Genomic DNA, 22,091 nt, shown 5'->3' on the forward strand with positions numbered 1-22,091 from the left:
CTCAAAGGATGCACGCATGGCTAAGACGAATGCATGGCTATGGCTGTTAGCGAGTCACTTCTGGTAATTACAGAGATGAACTTGACACTCACTTAGGGGGCTTTGTTTATCATCCCCTGGAATAAAATTTGAACGAAGTTAGGTGCCCTCATACATTATGTGACTCAGGAGATGGGTAGATAAAAGACTCCCAAAGTCATGTGCCTCTGTTTCAGATACAGGGTCCAATATTTCCCATTAGATTGGAAGACAGTAAAGAGGCATGTCACTCTTTTAGGAAGGAAAGCAACAATTTATGAAAGGATCTGACATCCAATAAAATTAACAGCACGGGGCACAATTAAATTTGATGACTGATGCATCTTCTAGTCGGATCTCTTAGTGTAAATTATGGTGTCCTGGTTCTAAGAAAGGGGAGGTGTTAAGGACAAAGTGTGCATATTCTTCTGCATATGATGAGCCTGTGGGGAGACTAGGGTATCTGGGTGGTGGGAAAAGAAAGGGGCACGTGACAACGTGATACAGACAGGGCTGCCAGGGAAGGGAAGAAGCAAGAGTCTATTGGATCATTGGGAGGAGGTGGAGGTGTTGCAAGGACAAGAGGATAAGTCTCAGGAGGAGAGAGTCAATGGCCACCTAAAATCTTCCTCAATCAGCTAATCTCAGCACAGGGGGCACCACAAGGGTTTACCTGCAATTTATGCATATTCAAATGCATTTACTTGCATTTGCGAATTGCATGCAGAAAGAGCATGGCAATAGGAAAAGGTGCACTTTTCTAACAAAACACATTCTTGTGTAAATGTCATGCACTGTGGCACAGGCTCTGGCAGAGAAGGCAGGGAATTCCAGCAGAAGGCTGGAAACGCTCAAGAGGTCTGGGGTTCTTCTCAGTCCCTTTGGTGGTGCAGATGGTGCCGCAGCAGAGAAGGGGCAGATGGTTGGAAGCTACCCGGAGATGCCCGCTAATAAAGGCTGGTGAGCTGCTTTGAAAAAGCCAGCCATTGACAATGCTACGGGGCACAGGTCATCCTGACAAATCTGGGGGTCTCCGTGAATTGGAATCAACCTGAAGGCAACCGGCTTGGATTTGGGGCTCTTGTAGGCCAGAGCATCCTCCACAATTTCCCAAAGCATGGGTATGTCCTCAAGGGTTCTGATTTCCAGGCTCTCCCTCCTTGAACTCAGGTGATTGATCGCAGGGAGGAGAATTTTTCTTTCCCAATCCATGTTATCGGTGTTCACAAAGGTTCCCATTTATGTGTAGAATCAGAGAGAAAATGTTTCTAAGTGTATGTGCTTTGAAACTAGATCCATGCATATCCCTAAATACAGACATGTGAGTATTGACTAGCTGCCTCTTAGGAATCAAACCATAATATTATCTTACTATCAAATTAACATCCTTGATAGTAATGCATTTAACAGACTTAACAGTGACACTTGAATACAATTTCCAAAACTCTTTTACTGACCCTAGGGCTAGTGTATACTCACTACACTATAATTTTTGAAATGTGAATACATACAGGGGGAATTTTTGTAAGAACTGAGATCCAAGCTCCAGCTTCCCCATGCCAACTCCAATCAGAGCTCACCATGCCACATGTCTCTGTCTCGCTCAACTTTCCAGAGCCCTGGGTGGTATAAATGGTTATACATCTTGGCTGCTAATAGAGACTAGAAAGGTTGCATGTTTGAGTCTACCTAGATGCACCTCAGAGTCAACACCGGGGACTCTAGTGCAGACAACTCCTGTGGGGCACAGCTCTCCTCTGACAGACACACGGTTGTCAATAAGACAGGGAGTCAATTGGTGGTAAAGCTTGCATGGTCTAGGATTGGCTTGACTTGGAGTCTCTGGCAAATGAAAGCCAGGGTGGCTGACTCCTTCACCACGTCAAGCTCTGAATAAATAGTTTATGTTCTGACTTGGGTGGTTTTCATTTTACTCCAAGGAAAAATATTATTGTGGAGTCGAGATTATGAAAGTCATTTTCTGTCATAAGTTGTCTTTATTGTTCGTGCAGAGGTAATGTACAGATAATGCTGGCAATCTTTGGGTAACGACCCCACTTGGGCCAGCCGGGCTATTAATATTTACTGAATACAATGCGGTAGCATTCTAGTGATGAACACTTCTCCAAAGGTAGTAAACTTACTGTAGCATATGCTCAGCACAAGGAATTAATTTCACAGCCACTTGGCCACAGATTAACTCAGCAATGCAGCTGGATAAAGGCGGCGGCAGTGAAGACGCTCAGAGTCTGACTCCACCGCTCTGCAGATAAGTTATTCAGCCTCTCTGGGCTTTCATTCAGAATGTGAGTGGTTGAGAGCAGTACCTTGGAAAACAAACCTAGGTGCTAATCTTATTCATAATGGATTATTTTGCATTCAAATAAAGCCAAGTAGATGAGTTGGTTAAATTCCACAGATCGGTTGTTTGCCTAAATGAAAAGGGGACATCGGCAAACCAATGTGGAAAGGAAGCCTCTGGGATGTGGACGCCTTGGCCCTGGTCCAGGCTCTCCCTGAGAAGATAAGGGTGCTAAAGCAAAGCGTGCTGCAGAACACAATGGTGCGTGACCGGCAGAGAGAACGGTGTCTGCGGTCTTGAGCAAGCAGTCAACTAAGGGAGCCCTCAACTAAGTCTACATGGAAGAAGTACACCAGCTGTGAGATCCAAGGCTTATAAATAATAAAACCCAAATCCGAAGGAGGAAATGGTATCAAAGCTTAAATTGTGAACACCCAGTTTGCGGAAGGCTCTGGATGACAGTGGAAGCCCAAAAATCCATTTGCAGGGTCCTCACGTGAATTAAGTCTCTGGTGAATTCTCCCTGACCACAGTGGATGGGTGCAAACCAGAGAGAGAGCATTGTAAAGTCAATTATGGCATATATAGTTAGGTCAAAATGTAATATACCCAGGCATTTGATCTCCCTTTTTACACATATTAAAGTTTCCATTTTGATACTTTCTGTTTCTCTTTGATTGAGATTATTCTGTATTTTCTATAGGCACTGCTGGTTTTCTGTTTGTGTCAATGCATCTTATGGAGAGCTTTCCTCCTTTTCACTTGACAGTATTAAAAAGACCAAGTTGCCTGTTTTTGACTAGTTAGGGTTCAGTCTGTTCTGGAAACTAGGAAGAGACAAAGATAAAATTTTAAAATGTGGGTTCTTTATCTCTACTTTAGCTGTGCTTGTTCGGCACCTTACACGAGCATCCTTATACTCAACTGCCTGGTCTGATTCGAAAGCCCTTGGATGCTTTCCTAATGCAAACAGTACAAAGTGAGGACTGACCTCTCAAGGTCTTCCTGCTCGATTTTCACTGTACGTATTTCCAGATATTAGGCAACAATCCAAAAATGTAAGGATCCAAGGGGTAGTTAACAGCAAAAGAGAGAAAGAGCAAGATAAGTAAGTACATGTGCCTGGAAACCCTGTTCAAATGCTTAATCTATTATTTTTAAAGGATACTTATTTCTTTCCCTTTGTGCAATTTCCATCTGGTTCATTGGGAAGTTTTTTTGTGTGTTGTTGTTAGTTCAAGGATCATTTGTTGGCCTTTAGGAGTGTTTTCCAGTCCAGTCTGTTGGGGCTCCACGCCCTGGCCCCAAAGTCCACTTTCAGCATTCCCTGGGGACCTTGCCACTCCATTCCCTTGCTGTTCCACTGCACTCCCCCAGTGATTTGCCTCGGTGTGGTGGGATCAGGTCAGGTGCAATTCCCACAGTGTCTCCGGTGCTGTCTCCTGCAGGGCATGGGTCAGTGAGGGACATCATGTCTCATAGTGTGTCTGGTCATGTGGTCCTCTCTGTGGACTGGCTGCTCTATTTGGGTCATCGACCTCAGGGCCTGGAGTTTGTTTTTCTTTTTTAAATGAAATTTAAATTCAAGCAACTATCAGTAATTCACCTAAATAGCACACTGGCTAACATAAATGATAACCAAGCTTCATGCCAACGTACAGCCTCAGTCAAGCTCTTTATCACCACCAGTACTGAAAGCTTCATGACACTAAGTCTTCAAATTCTCGAAGAGAAAAAAAATTACGTTGACAGAAGAACAGAGGGTCCTGATAAGCTTTTCATAAGCTTTATGTATTTTTTAAAATCATTTTACTGGGGGCTCATACAACTCTTATCAAAATCCATACACACATCCACTGTAGAAAGCACATTTGTACATTCGTTACCCTCATCATTCTCAGAACATTTGCTCTCCACGTAAGCCCCTGGCACCAGATCCTCGCTTTGAAGTATTTTTATAGAAGAGTGCTTACACTTCAGATGACGGGTCTGGCGGGATCATGAGATAGCAATAATTAGTTATTACTAGATAACCATTTTCTAGATTCCTTTTGCATGACTTAGAGCACATACAATCTCCTTGGGCAACTCCTTCGGATCAGCCATTTCCTTTCTCCGAGGCACGGGGACCCTCTCCCTTTTCCAGGATCAAAGGCACCAAGTTAAAGACAAGCAGTTCTGGGTTGCTCAGGCGCCCACCAAAAACCTCCGGCACTTTAACCGCTTTACTACCAGGGAAGGGAGAAGAACTTAGCCAAAGCAGTTACCGAGAGATGGAGGCAGGTTGCGGGAAACCGTGGCTCCGGCTGGCAACACTGCAAACTTGACTTGGGCTGAGGTAGTGGGGCAGGCAGAGGCGGACACAGATAACAGAATGAAACAGTGCACGGTCCTGCCCCACCTTTGCAATTGTTGCTATGTTTTGAGACCATTGCTCAATATCTGAGTCCACTGCACTGTGAAGCATGGTCACTGGTATACAGTGAGGGCAGCTGTAGGACACGGCCACCTCAGGGTAGTTACGATCCCCAGAGATGGAGCTCTCTCCAAAGACCCAGAAAGGAGAGCAAAGGATACATACCTCTTCCTCACTCTCCTGCTTCTCAGTGGAAAGCTAGTGAACCGTGGAGTCCAATTAAAAAAAAAACACACACATACATTTACACACACACAATATGTCAAGCGCAAAGGCTCAATATACATAATACTATTTAATAGCTCGGCTACTTTAAATGGGAAACACTTGGCTAATTCATCTACGATGCAAGCAGGGTCAATAATTTTGTAATTAAAGATTAGTGTGAACAGGTCATTTACATTCCAAGCTGAACTGAAATTCATCTTCTCAGTGTCTCTCCTTGTCTCCCTATTCCTTAAACCTTGGTAAATGTGATATCCAATAAAAAATGTGCCCCTACCAAAAGATGTTTAGAGGTGCCCAAATTCCAATAATTAACAGTTGGAAAAAAGCTGTCGGAGCAAATGACGTGAGTGGATTACAAGCAATAAGGAATCACATGAGTGCAGGTGGTGGGACAGTTCTAGTGCATACAGAGAATTACATGAATTCTCAGAGCTGTTAAATTAAGTGGGCAGATCAAAAAAACACAAACCAAACTCATTGCTGTTGAGGCAAATTTGACCCCTAGCAATCCTGCAGGATACAATGTAAGTGTGCACATGAGTGTCCAAGGCGAGTGGCTTTGAACTACAGACCTTGAGGTTAGCAGCACCAAGTGTAATCCACCACACTACCAGGATGCCTTCAAGTAGGTGGAGGAGCAGAAAAATAGAGAAAGCTTAGCAGTGAGGGACGTCTGAAGGGTTTGTACTGTTGGCAAAATAGGCAGACATTAAAGGAAGCTAACCTACATATTTCCTTTCAGAAATATTCGGAAAGGAGGACAGAGGTGCGTGTTGTCACCACCATTTAGGAGTCTCTTAGACTAGATGACCTAGGTGAGCACCGGGGAGTAAACTAAGGCAAAGGCTAGTTTGAAATAGAGAAGTACGGGCGAGGCTACGCGAGCTGTTCAAGAAGAGACATTCAATAGTGAGACCTGTCCAAGCTGGCAGCGAGAGGGCCATAAAGGGCATGAGCGGACCGCTTTCTGGTCTGAGAACAAGCTTTGCCTACTCTGTACCTCTGTATGGAGTGTCAGCACCCAGTCCACTTCCCAGAACCACAAGAGGTTAAGAAATGTTCATTACTTCAGCGTCAGTGGCATCATGAACCCAAGTAAAATGACCAAAATATAGATAGTAGCCTTTTCTTCCTTCATCATGCAGTTCATAACTGTATGTAAAGAGTACCTGGTAGCTTTCCCAACTGCCTGTGCTGAACACAGTAAGCCTCTCGGGGGAACATCTACCGTTCATGTGCATACCTTCATTCGACAGTCATGAAGTAAGCAGCTATTAAGTTACAACTACCATACTGTACAATGTAGTATATTGTGAATGCTATTTTGCAGAAGAAATAAGGTTAAAAATTGGAAAAATATATTGGGGAGTGGGGAATCAGTACCTGTTAAGGGCCCAACTTTTCCTTGGTAAATACTATCAGACCTATTTTATCTTAACTTATTGTCTAAATCCCCAGTTGAAGGAATTAATATGTCCACCTCTTATGACCACAAACCTTCATATGCTGGCCTTTGAATCTCCAGTATAGAGTTAAAGATTTTTCACATTATGAGCAAGAGCAAGGACTGCCTACATTTACGGACTTTGTCTTGGAACAATGTCTCCTGACAACAAACCAAGGCTGTAAGAATAAAACACACACACACACGTTGGTTTCTACAGCACTGCAATATTCACAACACCAGAACCACGATATGAAAGGAGACCGAGAAAAAATGGACTTCCACCCAGCCTGGCTAAACCTTTCTGGCAACAGAGATAAGAAAACAAATGAAAGTGCATTTCTTTTGCAAAATGAGTCTTTAACCTGTGGGTTAGATTATTCTGAAAAGGAATTTGATTCTGGGTCTATATGCCACACATTCAAAACCTAATGGCATGGTCGCATCTCTACTAAATGCCTTCCTATGACTTTTAAGCAGAGAGAACATGGAACATGCAGCCAACTGGAGAAGGGATGATCTAACTCAGACATCAATCATTCATTTGCTGGAAATAGGAGTAGGCATGAAATTCCAGGAGACCGGTTCACTTGACGGGAAGGCATTTTCTACTTTAAGTCTAAAACAATGTCGTCGGTTTTACATGACAAGCCAGTATGAGTGGAGGGATGAGCTGGACTGGAGGACAGGTTTTCACCATCTCCTTTGATAATGCTATTTCTTCCCCATCAAGTAATTATTTAGGTCTGACAAGCCAACATCTGGGAACCTAACTAAGTGACAAGACAGGGATTTTTATAACTTTTGCACTTCAGAGGTCATTTCCTTCACCCCAAAGCTTGGACAGGCCATAAATGTAATCAGGCAAGACTGATTGGTGCTTTGCGTAAAGTTTCCAGGGTACTTTCTCTCTTAGTACGAGAGCCCTTCAGGCTTTACAACTTCTAAGTCGCCTTCCAATTCTCCTTCATTCGTTAGTAGTCTGTTTCATTTTATCATTGTATTCCCCAGGCAGTTAATACAGAAACATTTGCCAAGTAAGGGTTTCAGAGAATAAGGTGGAAGGAAAGGGCCGATGCAACCAAGTCTGAATTAATTCCAAATATGCTCTGAAGCCCGTGGGACGGACTGCACAGCAAGAAGAAGGCACCTGTGTGGAGGTCTGTGGCCGTGATGAGCATCCCTCAGCCTCACTTGGCCATGGCAAATGCAAGGACTCATAGTGCTCTGGGAGATAGGGAAATGAACTGAAAGAAATGTTGTAAAGCCTGAATGAGCCACAGCTCCCAATCTCAAGTAGAAAAATCTATAAAGTTCTAACCCTACAAATAAGGATTTCCCAGTCTTGATGTAAATACAAAATGCTCAGATGCAAATATTTTAAGGTATTGCTTACTTAAGAATTAGGTACACAAACAGAAAGCATAATGACAAGGACAGCTCTTATTTATCCAGCATCTATAGACGTAAATATCAATCGTAACAAACCCCCCTGAGGCAGCAACAGCAGGGGGTGGGGTGGGGAGATGCAGCAGATTGAAACATAGGTCAATTTCCCTGTAAGGATGGTAATTCCAATCCACCAATGGTTCTGACAGAGGTTGATTTCCCCAGTAAAGATTTAGTTTCAAAAATCCTGCAGAGGGAGTAGTTCTACTTTGTCCTTTGAGATTGCTATGAGTCAGAATGGGCATAATTGATAATAGGTTGGCTTTTTAATCAATCACTCTGATGAAATATGAATTATGTGAAGGGACACGTCGGACAGTGTAAAGTATGACAAGATAATAATTTATAAAGTATTAAGGGTTCATGGGGGAGGGAAAAAATGAGCAGGTACCAAGCAAATGTTTTGAGAATGATGATGGCAGCACATATACAAATGTGCTTGACACAATGGATGTATGTATGGATTGTGTATATATTGATTGTGATAAGAGTTGTAAGAGCCCCCAATAAAATGATTAAAAAAGAAATATGAATTATGCTCGATGTCTTACATATTTTATTGTCAATCTCTATCTGCATTATTATCTTTTTCAGAAACTTAAAGAAATATGCAGACATACATAAACCAAGCTCAGTGCCATCAAGTCATTTCTGAGTCATGGTACCCAATAGGACAGGGTAGAACTGCCCCGTGGGGTTCTAAGACTTCAATTCTTTATGGGAGTAAAAAGTCTACTCTTTCTCTCATGGAGCGCTTGGTGGTTTTGAACTCAGGACCTTGCGATTGTAGCCTAACTTGTAACCACTATATCACCAGGGCTACCTAGGTACATATATAGAAACCATGTAGTTAGGCCCAAAGGCCAGACAATTAATTAGGGGGAGGTAGGGCTAAAAGCAAATCGTTTAAACTATAAACCCTATTTCCCAATGGCAGACCTTAAACATTCCCAATGCCAGACCTTAAACAGAGTTATCTACTCATGGGAACCGCACATAAAGAGATGTAGGATGTGCTGGTGCTGTACATGCCTGCATCTCAGAGTTATCAAACTCACTACACTCGAGGAATCATGGACACTGCTTGGAAAGGCGACAGACGCATCATAGAAACACCTGGAATAAACATGACAATCTAGACGACCACACAGACCGGGCATTGCTTAGTTCTGGTGTATGTAGGGGCAGTATGAGTCAGAGCCAGACTCAACCTAACAACAAGGAGCACGACTCTTCTTGAATACAGATATTTGGGAAAGCCAAGTTTAAACAGACAACAGACACAAATAAAAGTTGTTGCTATCTCAACTGATTTTCAGTTTTTAGCTACAGATTCTTTGGCTCCTTAAAATCTTCTGCCCAAGTAAAGGTTGGGCATTAACATGATCTAGACTTTCCTATACTGATTTTCCTGTTTCTCTTTTCTCTACACAAATTTTGATACATTAGAATCTTATCTCACTCTTTTTATAAATGAGTCACTGGTAAAGTCTTCTGAATGTGATGCCTGACCATTGTCCTAAGTCCCCGTAGGTTCTGCAGAGTGCAAATTATTTTTAGGAACACAGATGTTGCATGATAGCATACTATAGAGAGCTTCAAATTTCTTCTGTAGAGTGATTTGTGTTAGTTTTCAATGTAGACTGAACTATAGGAACATACTTTGAAGTTTCTGTAGAATTTCTGTGTGGAATACACTAACTTTAAATACTATACACCAAATACCAATAACTAGGTATGAAAGAAAATGACCTTGCCTAATTTTTCTTGGAATGTTCTGGAAAACTTCCTTTATATCAACTTGTTTATTAATAGCTCCTTGATTGTTAATATTAACCAGCACATGACTTTGCTTTTCTTGTGTTTGTGTAGTAATAAAAAGTCAAATAAGTGGTCAAAATTTCACAAGTAACATGGTCTTATCTGAACTTATTGACTTGTTTGACCAAATCACACCGGCTGAGAAAAGTTCCCCTGGAGTAAAAAGTAGACTAGAAATGGAACATAACAAATGAGCAAGAACTCCCTCTGCAACCTCTGTATTCCCAAACGAACACATGTAAGCAAAAAGTGAAAGAATTATCCCAGAGCAATGTTGCAGTAGAAGTAAAAAAGTTAATTAACATGACATAGAGATTGGAATACCTACTAATCTTTTCAGAAACTGGGTCATTTTCAGCAATAAAACACCCTTACTCTCTTAAAACTCTTACAGGATAACATGGTGTTATTTCATGAAAGCACATTTTCATTAAAACTACGGGATTAACTAAAACATGCATGTGGATTTCTATGCCTCATAACTATATGCAATCCATTTAGGTAGACCAGCTGTATTTGTGGCAATTAGAATCACTAATGGAAAACACAATCACTGTAGGGTTGGGTTGGGTTGGGTTGGGTTGGCTTGGGTAGGGTAGGGTAGGGTAGGGTATGGCAGGGCAGGATAAAGTAAAGGAAGAATTAAAATAAGAAAGCCTTGATAGAGATTCAAAGACATTTAATAAAATGTGTGCAGTTAAATAGAAGAGACTCTTTTGGGTTGGCCCTTCTGTTTAACACCCCAAACCACAAAAAAATGTGTCATCTGACAATTGTCTTGTGAAGGGTAAGCCTCCCCAAGATGACTCTCAGGCCTCAAAATGCTGACTCATCCTCTAGAACACCCTGGCTCTCACTAAGGGGACCACCCTGTGTATTAACCAGAAGCTTCAGTGGAGAGACGGTTCTTTATCCTGGCGCAGCCTAGGGATTAGACTTCCCTCAGCATGTGCAGAACCCAAAGTTCCAGGCAGGTCTTGCCAGACACAGTCCAACCACCCCTCCCGTGGGCCTTACTTGTTCTCATTGCTTGCATCATAACGAGGCATTGGATCCAAGTCATTCCCATTCACATCGAAACTTGCTAGAGCATCCTGTGGCCACCGAGGAGAGAGAAAGGAAAAGCAGAGTCCTTAATTTGCCATGGGCTGCGGGCTCGTGCATTCTTCAGCACATTTCTGCGGGAGCGGAATTAGGTTAACGGAGCCTCTGTGGTGCCAAGCTACCTTAGGGAGCGATCACTGGTCCAATAATCAGCAGCGTTGTATTTGCCTCTCTGTGGGGAAGAAATACTCTACACAGACCATACAAGTTCCTGGCTGGTCCTCATTCTTGTTCAGATTTGCCCATCATATCTCACCTTATACCTACAACTGACTCCACCAAATTATTAAAATACATTATCTACTGAATATAGCATTTGGAAGGACCACCTCTCTTGTGAAGTAATTCTTGACTAGCTAGAAATGGGATTCATTCTTTCGGCTCTCTTCCAGTTTCTTAACCCATTTCTTGAGTGTGCAACTTTTTTTTTAGCATAATTCAAGGACATCAGAGGGCAAAAATAATTCACTAATAGTTGGCAAACCAATGAAAACTTTTATTGGGTATTGATTAAATCAGGCATCTTCAGATTTCTATTAGACAACACTTGCCTGGTTATAAAGATTGTTATCTGCTATACAATTAGCTCCTTACTCACACCCAAAGGCCTTTGGTCCCAACCAAAATGACAAGCGTTATTGTACACCAAGCTTCTAAAATAAAACAACAGTACCTCCAAAACCAAAGCTATATTTGTTTGCTTTTGCAAACGATCGTGAAAAATCCTCCAGCCACTAAATATTTGGCTGTTAGCACTGCTCAAGTTTCTATCACTGAAGCCGACCTAATTTAGGAGGCTCTGAAGTCACTTATGCTGAATGTGGCCGTGTTAAGGGTTGAGGCCTCCGTTGCTAATCTACAAGTTGGCGGTTCCAATCCATCTGCCATTAGATGGGAGAAATGGAAGAGTCTGCAGCTGTAGAGCTCTGCAGTCTGGGAAAGCCAAGGGCATGCTGCCACTCTAGCCTAAGAACCAGAATCAACTTGACAGCAACGGATGTGGAAACACTTTTTGTTTTTATGATTATTCCTCCATAATCAGCGTCATAGGCACTTATACAGAAGTTTCTTCCAAGGGGAAAAAAAGTAAATGCAATCACAATTAGGCTAAAGCTTTTCATGTTTGATCATATTCCTATGGTGTAAAGAGCAGTAATAAACTATACAATCTTTTTGCAAAAGACAAGAAAGGCCTCCCAGCTTGGTGACAAGTAGACACCATTCTACTCTTATATGTGACCCTGGATAGCTTATTTCAGCCATCAAATAGCAATTTGTTCACCTATCAAACTAGAAGCCTGCACTACCTTTCTCATTGGTCCCAAGTCATGTGCTGTGAACAGCGGCAGAGCTGTCAGAGTCTGTTGGGGGACTGGGTTCAGAGGAGCCATTCAATTCCATTTTGTCCAAATGAGAAATAAAGAAATTTATGGTTCTTTCCCAAGAAAGGGAATTAATTGCCTGCTCCACATGGACCAGAAGGAGGCTGAACATTATTGTTCTTGAAAACAGGAGAGGCAGAGAGAAAAAAGACACCGGTGGAGTTACTTGAGAAGGGCTCTAACAATACTTTTTGTTTTCAGAAAGGAAACAAAGGAGACTGCCTGGGTACTTGGGTGGGCTGTTGAAAACCCCGGGGGCAGTTGGTAACACGAAGGTGCTGCAGGTAGAGCTGCCGCCTTTTTAGTTCCGACTACCAGAGGCACTGGGTGTGGTATGCTTCCTGCACTCTAAAAGGCATATCGTTTATAAGAAAGAAGCAACACACAGGGCCTACTGTATCCACGCAACGCATCTTTGGATGGGCTTTCCCCATGTTGGACAATGCTAAGGTGAGCTCTCGTGTTTCCAGGGGAGGAGGCAACGCAACCACGGGAAACACTCACATAATTCTGCATCAGGTCCGGATGGGTTCTCTCAATGCCATCGTCCAGGATGGTCACCACAATGTTCTTTCCCGTGTAGCCTCTCTTCCAGGCTCCTTCAATATTCATGTCTGATTGGCAAGGATGCGTGTTGTCACTGCAGTGCTGAAAAAGAATAAATATTGGACATTAGAGGTTATTGAATAGTGAAGCAATGAGAGAGGGAGCTGACCGAAGAATACCTGGCTGCAATTTGGTGGGTTGCTTGACAAGAGTTGCGACACATCTTTCTCTCACCTAACAGGGAAGGGCAGGAAAGAATGGAACATGGGAAGGCAGGAAGGAATGGTCTGGAGAAGGATTTGCCAGTTGGAATGGCTTAAATCTTTTGGAAGAAGATAATAGAACGAAGGCAGAATAGTGGATTTGCATGCCATTTCACTCAGGCACGTGCCAATGACACTTGGAATGATCTTAGATTGACACCAGAGCATTTAAGTTACAAATCTCATCCAGGACACATACTTTATAATTTGTTGGCCAACCTAGCTACAAAGGAGAACTCAATTTAGTTAGGTAGCTTTGGTGAAGTATCAGCAGGTGTGCTCGTGTGAGAAAACCATGACCGAGAGGCAATGACAGGCTGCCTGCCTTCCTTCAGTACATTAAGGATGGCTCCTGTACCCTAATGCGCAGAGGTAGGGTGACTCGTCCAGGGCTAGTTTGAGGCAGGAAAGAGGAGTGCATATAATGCAGAAGGGTGAATGCACACAACACACTAAAGAACGTGTATGTGCGCTATCAAAGGCAGGCTGTAAAAACATATAGAGCCATTTTATTGGCAATGGTGCCAACATATAAACATACTGAGAAATGAGCTAAACCACGAGCTATTCCCACTATAATTTACTAGCACTGTTCTTTCAATGTCCCTCTCTTTGAACTACCCTTTGGAGTGGTGTTGTTTTCCAGGTCCCCAAGGCTCAGAAAGGTATCGAGGAAAGGAGATGTGTGAGACAACATGCCACAGCAATACGGCCACCCCAGCTCTTCCCCCTTCACTCGTTTCTGCCTGCTTTGTCATGCTTCTGCACTCGGGAGGCAAAGAGAACGCACAGCCTTGTATGTGCTAAACACAATGCCTAGTGTCATTGAGTCCTCTAATACAACACTCCACAACACACTGGTGGGCAAGAGGTTGACAAGACACAGATGCTCACAGCAATAAGGATTCTCCAGGGAGGAGATAAAAATAATAGAGAAATGAGTACACGAGACCAATCAGAATGCTCGCTGGGTTTCAAAACTATTCATGTGGGTGAGAGCTCTGGGTTCAAGACGCCAGGTGAAATGGTTAGAAAGGGACTCCGGACACTGAGAAAAGTGAAGTGTGAGCTGAGGCCTAATTGATGAGAAAGAACCTGATTGATCACGGCCCTGCAGGTAAGTGCCCTCGCAGAGAGGGCAATGACTCACAGATTGTGGGAGGCAGGAAAGGGTTTAACATCTACAAGAAAGAGCAGGAAAGCTGGTATTAATGAAACCGTACGGATGGGAGAATGACCGATGACAGAGAATTAGGAGAGGCAAGGTGAGATTGTGCAGTTCCATAGGCTATCACTTGGCTTTTATCCCAAACATAATCTCTTTCTAGACCTCATCCCTCAATATCAAGTTAATTCCTGATATATATTCCCAATGGTCCTTGACATACTTGTGTTCATTCATTTATTTCCAGAATGATTGCTTTTTAAAATGATTATTAAATACTTTTATTGGGGGCTCTTACATCTCTTATCACAATCCATACATTCATCCAGTGTGTCAAACACATTTGTACATATGCTGCCATCATCATTTTCAAAGCATTTTCTTTCTACTTGAGCCCTTGGTATTAGCCCACTTCCCCCCTCCCTCCAGCGCCCGCCCTCCTTCATGAACCCTTGATAAGTTATAAATTATTATTTTCACATCTTACAGCATCCTTCACCCACTTCTCTGTTGTTTGTCCCAGAGAAGTAGTTATATGTTGATCCTTTTGATTAATTCCCCTTTTCTCCCCCCACCTTCCCCTTATCCTATTATCTCCATTCTTATTGAGGCCCTAAGGGGTTTATCTATCCCAGATTCCCTGTGTTTTGGGCTCTTATCTATAGCAGTGTGTATGTTCTGGTCTAAACCCTGTGTAAGGTACAATTGAAGTCATGTTAGTTGGGGGAAGCATCAAGGAATTAGAGGAAATTTGTGTGCTTCATTTCATCGGTGCTATACTGCACCCTGACTGGATCATCTATACCAGTCTGTGTGATCATGAGATGTTGATGGGATCGGGTATCAGGCATCTAAGACCCAGACGAAAATGATACCCAATGTGAATGAGGGGGTGGAGGGTGCGGGGTGGGGGTGGAGTGGAGCCCCATAGTAGACAGTTGGACATCCCCTCACAGAAGGGCCACAAGGAAGAGAGGAGTCAGTCAGGGTGCAGTATAGCACTTATGAAACACACAACTTTCCCCTAATTCTTTAATGAAGGTTACTTTTTATGGAATATTATAAATGCATTTGAATAATTTCAGGGGTTCATTCAAAGAAAAAAGGTTGCCCAATTTGCTCAGAGATAATACTAATTTCATGCAGAGGAGCGGTTGACAGTAGTTTCATGGTCACTTCCATCGTCCATCTTCATCATTTCTTCTTTGCCTTCAAGACCACAGACACATCTCCATCTGCTGACCTTGTGTCACCTCCCTACTCCTCTTTCATGCCTGCTCGGCTCAGGTCCTACCCCTGCCCGCCAAGTTCTGTAGCCCACTCCTCTCTTTCCCTTTCCTACACCTTCTGTTTTACACAATACGATCTCTACTCCCCCGTGTCGGACCCTGGCGAAGGGCATCACATGGAGTAAAGGCTGGGCAGTGAAGAAGAGGAAAGTCCAATACAGGAGACGGACTGACACAGAGGCTGCAACAATGGCTCAAGCGTAGGAATAATTGCGAGGATGGCACAGGACCGGGCCATCCTTCTGTTGCGCGCAGGGCGCCTCTGGGTCAGGACCCACTTGATTGACAGCGGCCTTTTGGGAGAAGGTCCTCAGGTCTTTTCGGTGCCTCCGAGTGGGTGTAAACCAGCAGCCTTCCAGTGACTAGCCCTGGACTCAATGGTTAGCACCAGCCAAAGCTTGAGTAAATGCTGGTGAAGCAATTACCCTAAGAAACGAGGGGAGATGCTCAGAGAATTCAAATCAAAATGGCACTATGACCACAACTCTGGCTCTGCCTGCTGACGTGCGAACCAAAATGGTGGGCCGGTGTGCTTTCAGAAGTCAGCACTGCAGCCCAGCGCGCGGGCCGCTCCTCACCAACTACTTCAATTGAACACAAAGCAAGCCTGACAGTTTTCCATTTAATTTTCTTTTCAAACCCTGAGCGGGCCACCTGTGGCATCGAGCCTGACATGCCCTAATGCTAACGTGGCCAAACGGTGGGCCGCAGGAAGGCAGCGCACGGGAAATGGGTGCCCACAGAGGGGATTGCCATCCTGGAGCAGAGGGACGCTGCCTGAAATTGCGATGATGAGAACTGAAGAAGGCTAGCCCTCTATGGAAGCATGTGGGGCCAAAGTGGAACACTTAAGGGTTTTCACTTCCACCTCTGCGTCCGCTGAATCGGCCTTTACCATTGAACAGCCGAGGACCAGTGTTCTCTGCTCTCCTTCTCATTGAAGGACGGAGGCAAAGCAGGAGCAATAGTCAATTAATAGTTCCATTTGGATAAGCGAATATAGTGAGTAAACAAAATGCTCGAAGTTAAACAATATATATGCTAGTTGATCGGGTCCAGGGCTAGCGAGCCTACAGTCTAATCCTAAATCCTGAACGTGTACTGTAGATTTGTTTTTTAAGTTTGATTATGGTAAGATATACTTAACACAAAATTCCCTATTTAGCCATTTTTCAGGATTCCACTCTATGATATTAATTGTATTCACCAGGTTGTCCAAGGACCGCCTCTATTTCTAAAATATTTCTGTTGCTGCGTAGTTCAGGTGCTGCCACTTTTTCGCTGTCAGGAACAGTGCTGCAATGAACACCGATCTGCAAATATTTGAGACGTTGGTTTCTATTCTTTTGGGTATATGCCCATGAGTGACAACTGTAGACCTTTTTATTTTAGAATCGTGGAGGGGAAATACTTGCCATCTCAACAATCTTCACATGTAAAATTCAGCTATATTAATTATATCCTTCATGTTAGTCTACCAGCACCCTTAAACACTCTCAAACTTCTCCATCACCCAGAACAGAGAAACTCAGTGTCCCCTAAGTATTAGATTCTGTTTCCTCCCTTCACTCTTACCGACTGCGAATAACCACTTTTCTCTCTCTGTGCTTGCCCATTCTAGATTACTTCATCTTAATGGTATCATAGCATATCTAACCTTTTGTGCCATGTTTATTTCACTCAGCATAATGTTTCCAAGATTCATCCATATTGCAACATGCAGAAAGACTTCATTTATCATTAAGACTTAGTAATATTCCATTGTATGAATGTACTCTACTTTGTCCATACAGCTGCTGGTAGGTGTTTTTAGACTAGGTCTACCTTTTGGCTTTTGTGAGGAGAGTTGCAATGAACATTAGGGTGCAAATATCTGCTTGCACCCCTGCTTTTGGGGGGTATATACATAGGGTGGGAGCTATATATTTTAACACATATTTCAAGGGATTCAGAATAGTACAGTTATTTTGATATACCAAAAGTACATAGAGACTATGGACAACGCAAGGATGAGAACAAGTTATTCATGTTATAGCTGCCTGGTAGAAATGGTTTTTAAATGTGGTCCTATTGATATGAAAGAAATCGGTTTCCAAGTCACACTCATGGACAAAGTGGATGTTTATCAGTCACAGTCCCTTTGTTCACCACACTGAGATGATCTCTGTGGGGACTAGAACTAACAGCCCATGTCTGGAATGACGGTACCACAGCAGGGTGCAGTCCTGGTGTTCCTAAAAGGGGCCGTTCAGAAGCTTGAAGCGTTATCTGAAGCTGATGGAAACCACATAGGTGCACGGGACATGCAAATGATAAATATTTATAGTAATTGTGTGTCTTCAGGTCGGAATCTGTACGAAATTCCATTGGTGGTCTATGCAACAAAGAATCCGCACTGGACACACACAACAAAACTGTCCCCATGAAAAGATGGCTGCAACCTAGGTCTCCCGGTTCCTTATCCATAGATGCTTTCTATTCTTTTTAGGAATGAATTTCTCAGGAGGCTGTGCTGTGAGCTCTAAAAACGGGTCTTATGAGTTCAGGGTTCTGAGCTGTTCTGCTTGTAACCACACTGGCTGTGTCTTCATAAAGATATCAGTGGTTGCTCAACGAAGGAACTGTCTATCCCCAAAGGAAACACCTTTCTGCAGACTGGGAAAACACAGAGACAAAATAACCTTCAGTGGCATCCTTTTCTAGCTTCTCCACATTCTGAAGGTCTCCAGCACACTGCCCGTTCATGTGCTGCCAGTAGTCTGTGGACGGAGAAAACACCTCCTGCTCATTTTTATAGATATAGGCACTCATAAAGTGGCATCTATGCAAAAAAGGTGCATCTTTGACCATAATGCTAATCAGCAAGTAGAATAAAATACGCACACAAAAATATTTTCTAGGTAAGTGCAGAAGCCTGTCTACTTAGTTAAGTACATATATTCTGGACATCTTTCATAAAATCTGGAGCTCAAGAGCTGTAAGAAATTTTTAAAGGAATGAATGTTCTTTTAAGTTGAAATACACTTGAGATGATCGACTAGGTCCTTATTGTAATCAGATATTGTAATAATCACTTTATGTGGATTCACTTCATGTAAGGCTCAGAATAACCACCTGAGAAAAGTACTTTTACCATGTTTTCTTTTATTGTGGTGAATACATATGGAACAAAACCACATTTTTGTTGTTGAATGTCATTCATTATTGAAAGACATGATGAACCCAATCAATACCATCCACTTCTAACAGGTTAAAAAAGATGAAGCTGAATAAGCCTAGGTAACTTGCCAGTCCAAAACGCTGATCAATAGTGTGTTCAGATTCCAACCAAGCAATGTACAGCAGAGTCCAGGGCTACGGAAACTCACTGAGGGCTGTGGGTGGGTCTGAACGGGGGCTTGGAGACTGATGTGTGGGAGAGAACAGTATCTGCTTATCTTTGGTGCAATGTTCGAATGATTTTGGCTTCCTACGAATCATATTCGTTTACTCCAGAAGCTGACACGAGTCTTCTAAATCTACCAGGACCATGATTCACATCTGCAATAGTATTAGCAGGGGAGTGTTATAAAACTTATAAAACTCTAAGGATGTCCCATATATGACCAATAGATATCCAAAAAAGAGTGGACACTGGTTCTGTGTACCAGATTCCCAGCCTACCGATACTGAAGGAATTGAGAATAAATCCCTAAAAGGATGCCAGTACTTGAGGAACAAGAAGCTGAGGCAGAGCAGCCAAAGATGCTCCGTGGATTTAGTTAAGGAGGTATTTCGCTTGGTTAAGGAGGTATTTCGCTCATATACTTTGTGACCTCCCTGGAATCTTTCCAAGCCTGATTCATTTTTTACTAGAATCTTCACTGCTAAAAATACATAACAAAACCACTAAACAAATAAACGCATTTTGGTCTCTTTTAATGAATTCCTACATGTCTTGAGTTCCTAGGTGGTATAAATGGCTACATCCTTCACTTCTATCCAAAAGACTGGTGGTTAAAAATCTACCCAGAATGGTTAAGAGAGGCCTGCTGAACTACTCTGGAAAAATCATCCACTGAAAATCTTATGGAACACAGTTCTATTTTGACACATGTGGGGTTGCTATGACTTGGAATCAACTCAATGACCAGTATGGGTGTTGCAGGTCTTTCAATATTTGTAAAACTAGCTTTGGAATGAGGGGGAGTGCAGATTGGGGACCCAAGACCTCTCTGTAAGCAACTGGACATCCCCTTACAGAAGCGTCGTGGGAGTGGAGCAACAATGAAACATACAACTTTCCTCTAGTTCCTGAATGCTTCCTGCCCTGCTCCCCACCCCCCTCCCCCTATCATGATCCCAATTCTGCCTTATAAATCCAGCTGGACTAGAGGATGTACACTGGTACAGATAGGAACTGGAAACACAGAGAATCCAGAACGGATGAACCCTTCAGGACCAGTGGTGAGAGTGATGATACCTGGAGGGTGGAGGGAAGGTGGGGTAGAAAGGGGGAACCTATTACAGGGATCTACATATAACCTCCTTCCTAGGGTATGGACAACAGAAAAGTGGGTGAAGGGAGATGTCAGACAGTGTAACACATTAAAAAAATAAATAATAATTTATAAATTATCACAGATTCACGAGGGAGGGGAGAACGGGGTGGGAGGGGGAAATAATGAAGAGCTGATGCCAAGGCCTTAAGTACAGGGCAAATGTTTTGAGCATGATGAGGGCAATGAATGTACAAATGTGTTTACACAACTGATGTATGTATGGGTTATGATTAGAGTTGTATGCGCCCCCAATAAAATGATTTTAAAAGGGGGGGTGGCTAAAATCCTAAGTATTTCAGTGGCATGAAACTCAATCTTACTTTTGCATGTCGTAGCGCGGCTCACGTCATTCTACAAACTCTCAGCTAAGTTTCAGAGGGCTGTGTTTGAAAGCAGTGGCCCTGTGTCGCTCCTGTCGTTAGTGCTGAGGCTAACCCACATGTCCTTCCACTTCAACAGCCACCTGGCAGTGCAACTTCTGGCCTCTGTCCACTGCTTAGTGTTTCTAACCCATCTGTGTTCTTCCAGTCTGTCCTCTCACAGATATAAAAGCCTATTGAATGTTTCCTACCTTCTATTCATTATCCTGGTTTGTGGCCTTGAAGTCTAGTCTGTGAGACAAGCAAGCAATTTCAACTCCTTAGGCCTTATAACAGAGATTGGTTGGGGTACTGTAGGAAAACGAAATCTAGTCAAAGACAACCATGGAAAGAACCAGAGTGCCTTTTAGAGACAATGGCATATAAACAAAGTTTCAAAATATGAGCTAACCAGTCAGAAAACAAATAAGGGTGAGGAAGATATGTTTAGTGCATACAATTCATAAAGAGACGGAACTGGTAAAAGAAGTTAAAGACCCAAGAAAAGACAGGGGATGTGAAGAGGTGAGAAGAATGAAGAGCGTGGGGTTCAGATAATAAATGTTCTCATAAGTCATTTTTAACAACTTTAAATCTCTCCATGTAAAATTATTAAATATAAGATTGATGTATCTTGAATGCCTAAAGTGAACTAGTTAAAACTGACTACATCTGTGGGAAAAGATCATGCAAAAATTCATTAATTGCTTATATGAAAGTTCAGTTTGAGCTACAGAAAGTTAAAATAAGTCTATGAGAGGGGAAATGTGGCCTTGAGTATATCTCACCTGAAATTAATACTATTTATACTATAGGTTTGACATATATTGCACACTAACAACTGAAGACAAGATGAATTGTGGGAAGAAAGCTAAAGGTCATTACAAAAACAGAAAAGATCAAAATGGATGTCAGAATAAACTTTGAAATTTGTTCTTGAAAGTAGAGAACGTAGAGCAACTAGAAGAAATCATGAAAAGAGCCAAACAGGACATTTCATAGGAGAGTTTGAGAAGACAAAGTTAAAATGTGCTAAGACCTGGTGGGTAAAATGCACTCCGCATTTCTCAACCTGAAAAATGTGAATAAATTCAAGCCTTGAGTTACAATACTGGAGATTCTACGGGAAAGATATTTCAGGTTGTAGAACACACTAGGGGGGAAAGGGAAGGAATACACAGAGTCACTGTACCCAAAAGATTTACCATATAGACTTGTGTACAAGCCAAGTTTCTCGGCACATTTTTAATGCAGTTTTTGTGGTAAAAATAGGTGCCTCGGCTGATACTCGGATTAGCATATACTGAAGTATATACGGTATTCAACACTCAATCATTTCTGGAGGCAATATGGTCAAGAACCAATGGCATGGAAAGAAGAAGTTTAAGTTGTGCTGAAGGCATGAACAAATAACAAGGCTCCAGAAAATCATGGAATACTAATTGACAGCCACTCGGCCAACCAGTATATCCATATTTGTACTAATTAGAGAAAAAAAGTGATTCAGCAGTGCAGAAATTACTGAACATATCTAATATCACACACAAGTAATTTTTTTCTTAAGATATTAAAAAAAAAAACAAACGGTTGCAGCCATACATTGACAGAGAACTGCCAGAAATTCAAGATGAACTCAGAAGAGGATGTGGCCAGAGAGAAAGCATCACTGACATCAGTTGGATCTCCTCCGGAAGTAGAGAAAACCAGAGGGAGGTTTACTTGAGTGAGCAAAGACATTCGACTGTATGGATCATAGCAAACTAT

The 22,091-nt window shown here is 42.5% G+C and overlaps 1 protein-coding gene across 4 annotated transcripts in view; it reads right to left on the minus strand.

The window, feature by feature from the left end:
• PCSK5 (proprotein convertase subtilisin/kexin type 5) overlaps window positions 1-22,091 on the minus strand; it is a 516,123-nt gene that overhangs the window by 362,348 nt on the left and 131,684 nt on the right. For all 4 annotated transcript variants that reach the window (XM_075560524.1, XM_075560523.1, XM_075560525.1 and 1 more), the window contains exons 4-5: window positions 12,669-12,812; window positions 10,696-10,772 (exon numbers count right to left, since the gene is read on the minus strand). In XM_075560524.1, the coding sequence (XP_075416639.1) occupies window positions 10,696-10,772; window positions 12,669-12,812 (221 nt within the window). The remainder of the gene's footprint in view (window positions 1-10,695; window positions 10,773-12,668; window positions 12,813-22,091) is intronic.

This window comes from Tenrec ecaudatus, chromosome 10 (assembly GCF_050624435.1).
Source record: "Tenrec ecaudatus isolate mTenEca1 chromosome 10, mTenEca1.hap1, whole genome shotgun sequence".
NCBI classification, from domain to species: domain Eukaryota; kingdom Metazoa; phylum Chordata; class Mammalia; order Afrosoricida; family Tenrecidae; genus Tenrec; species Tenrec ecaudatus.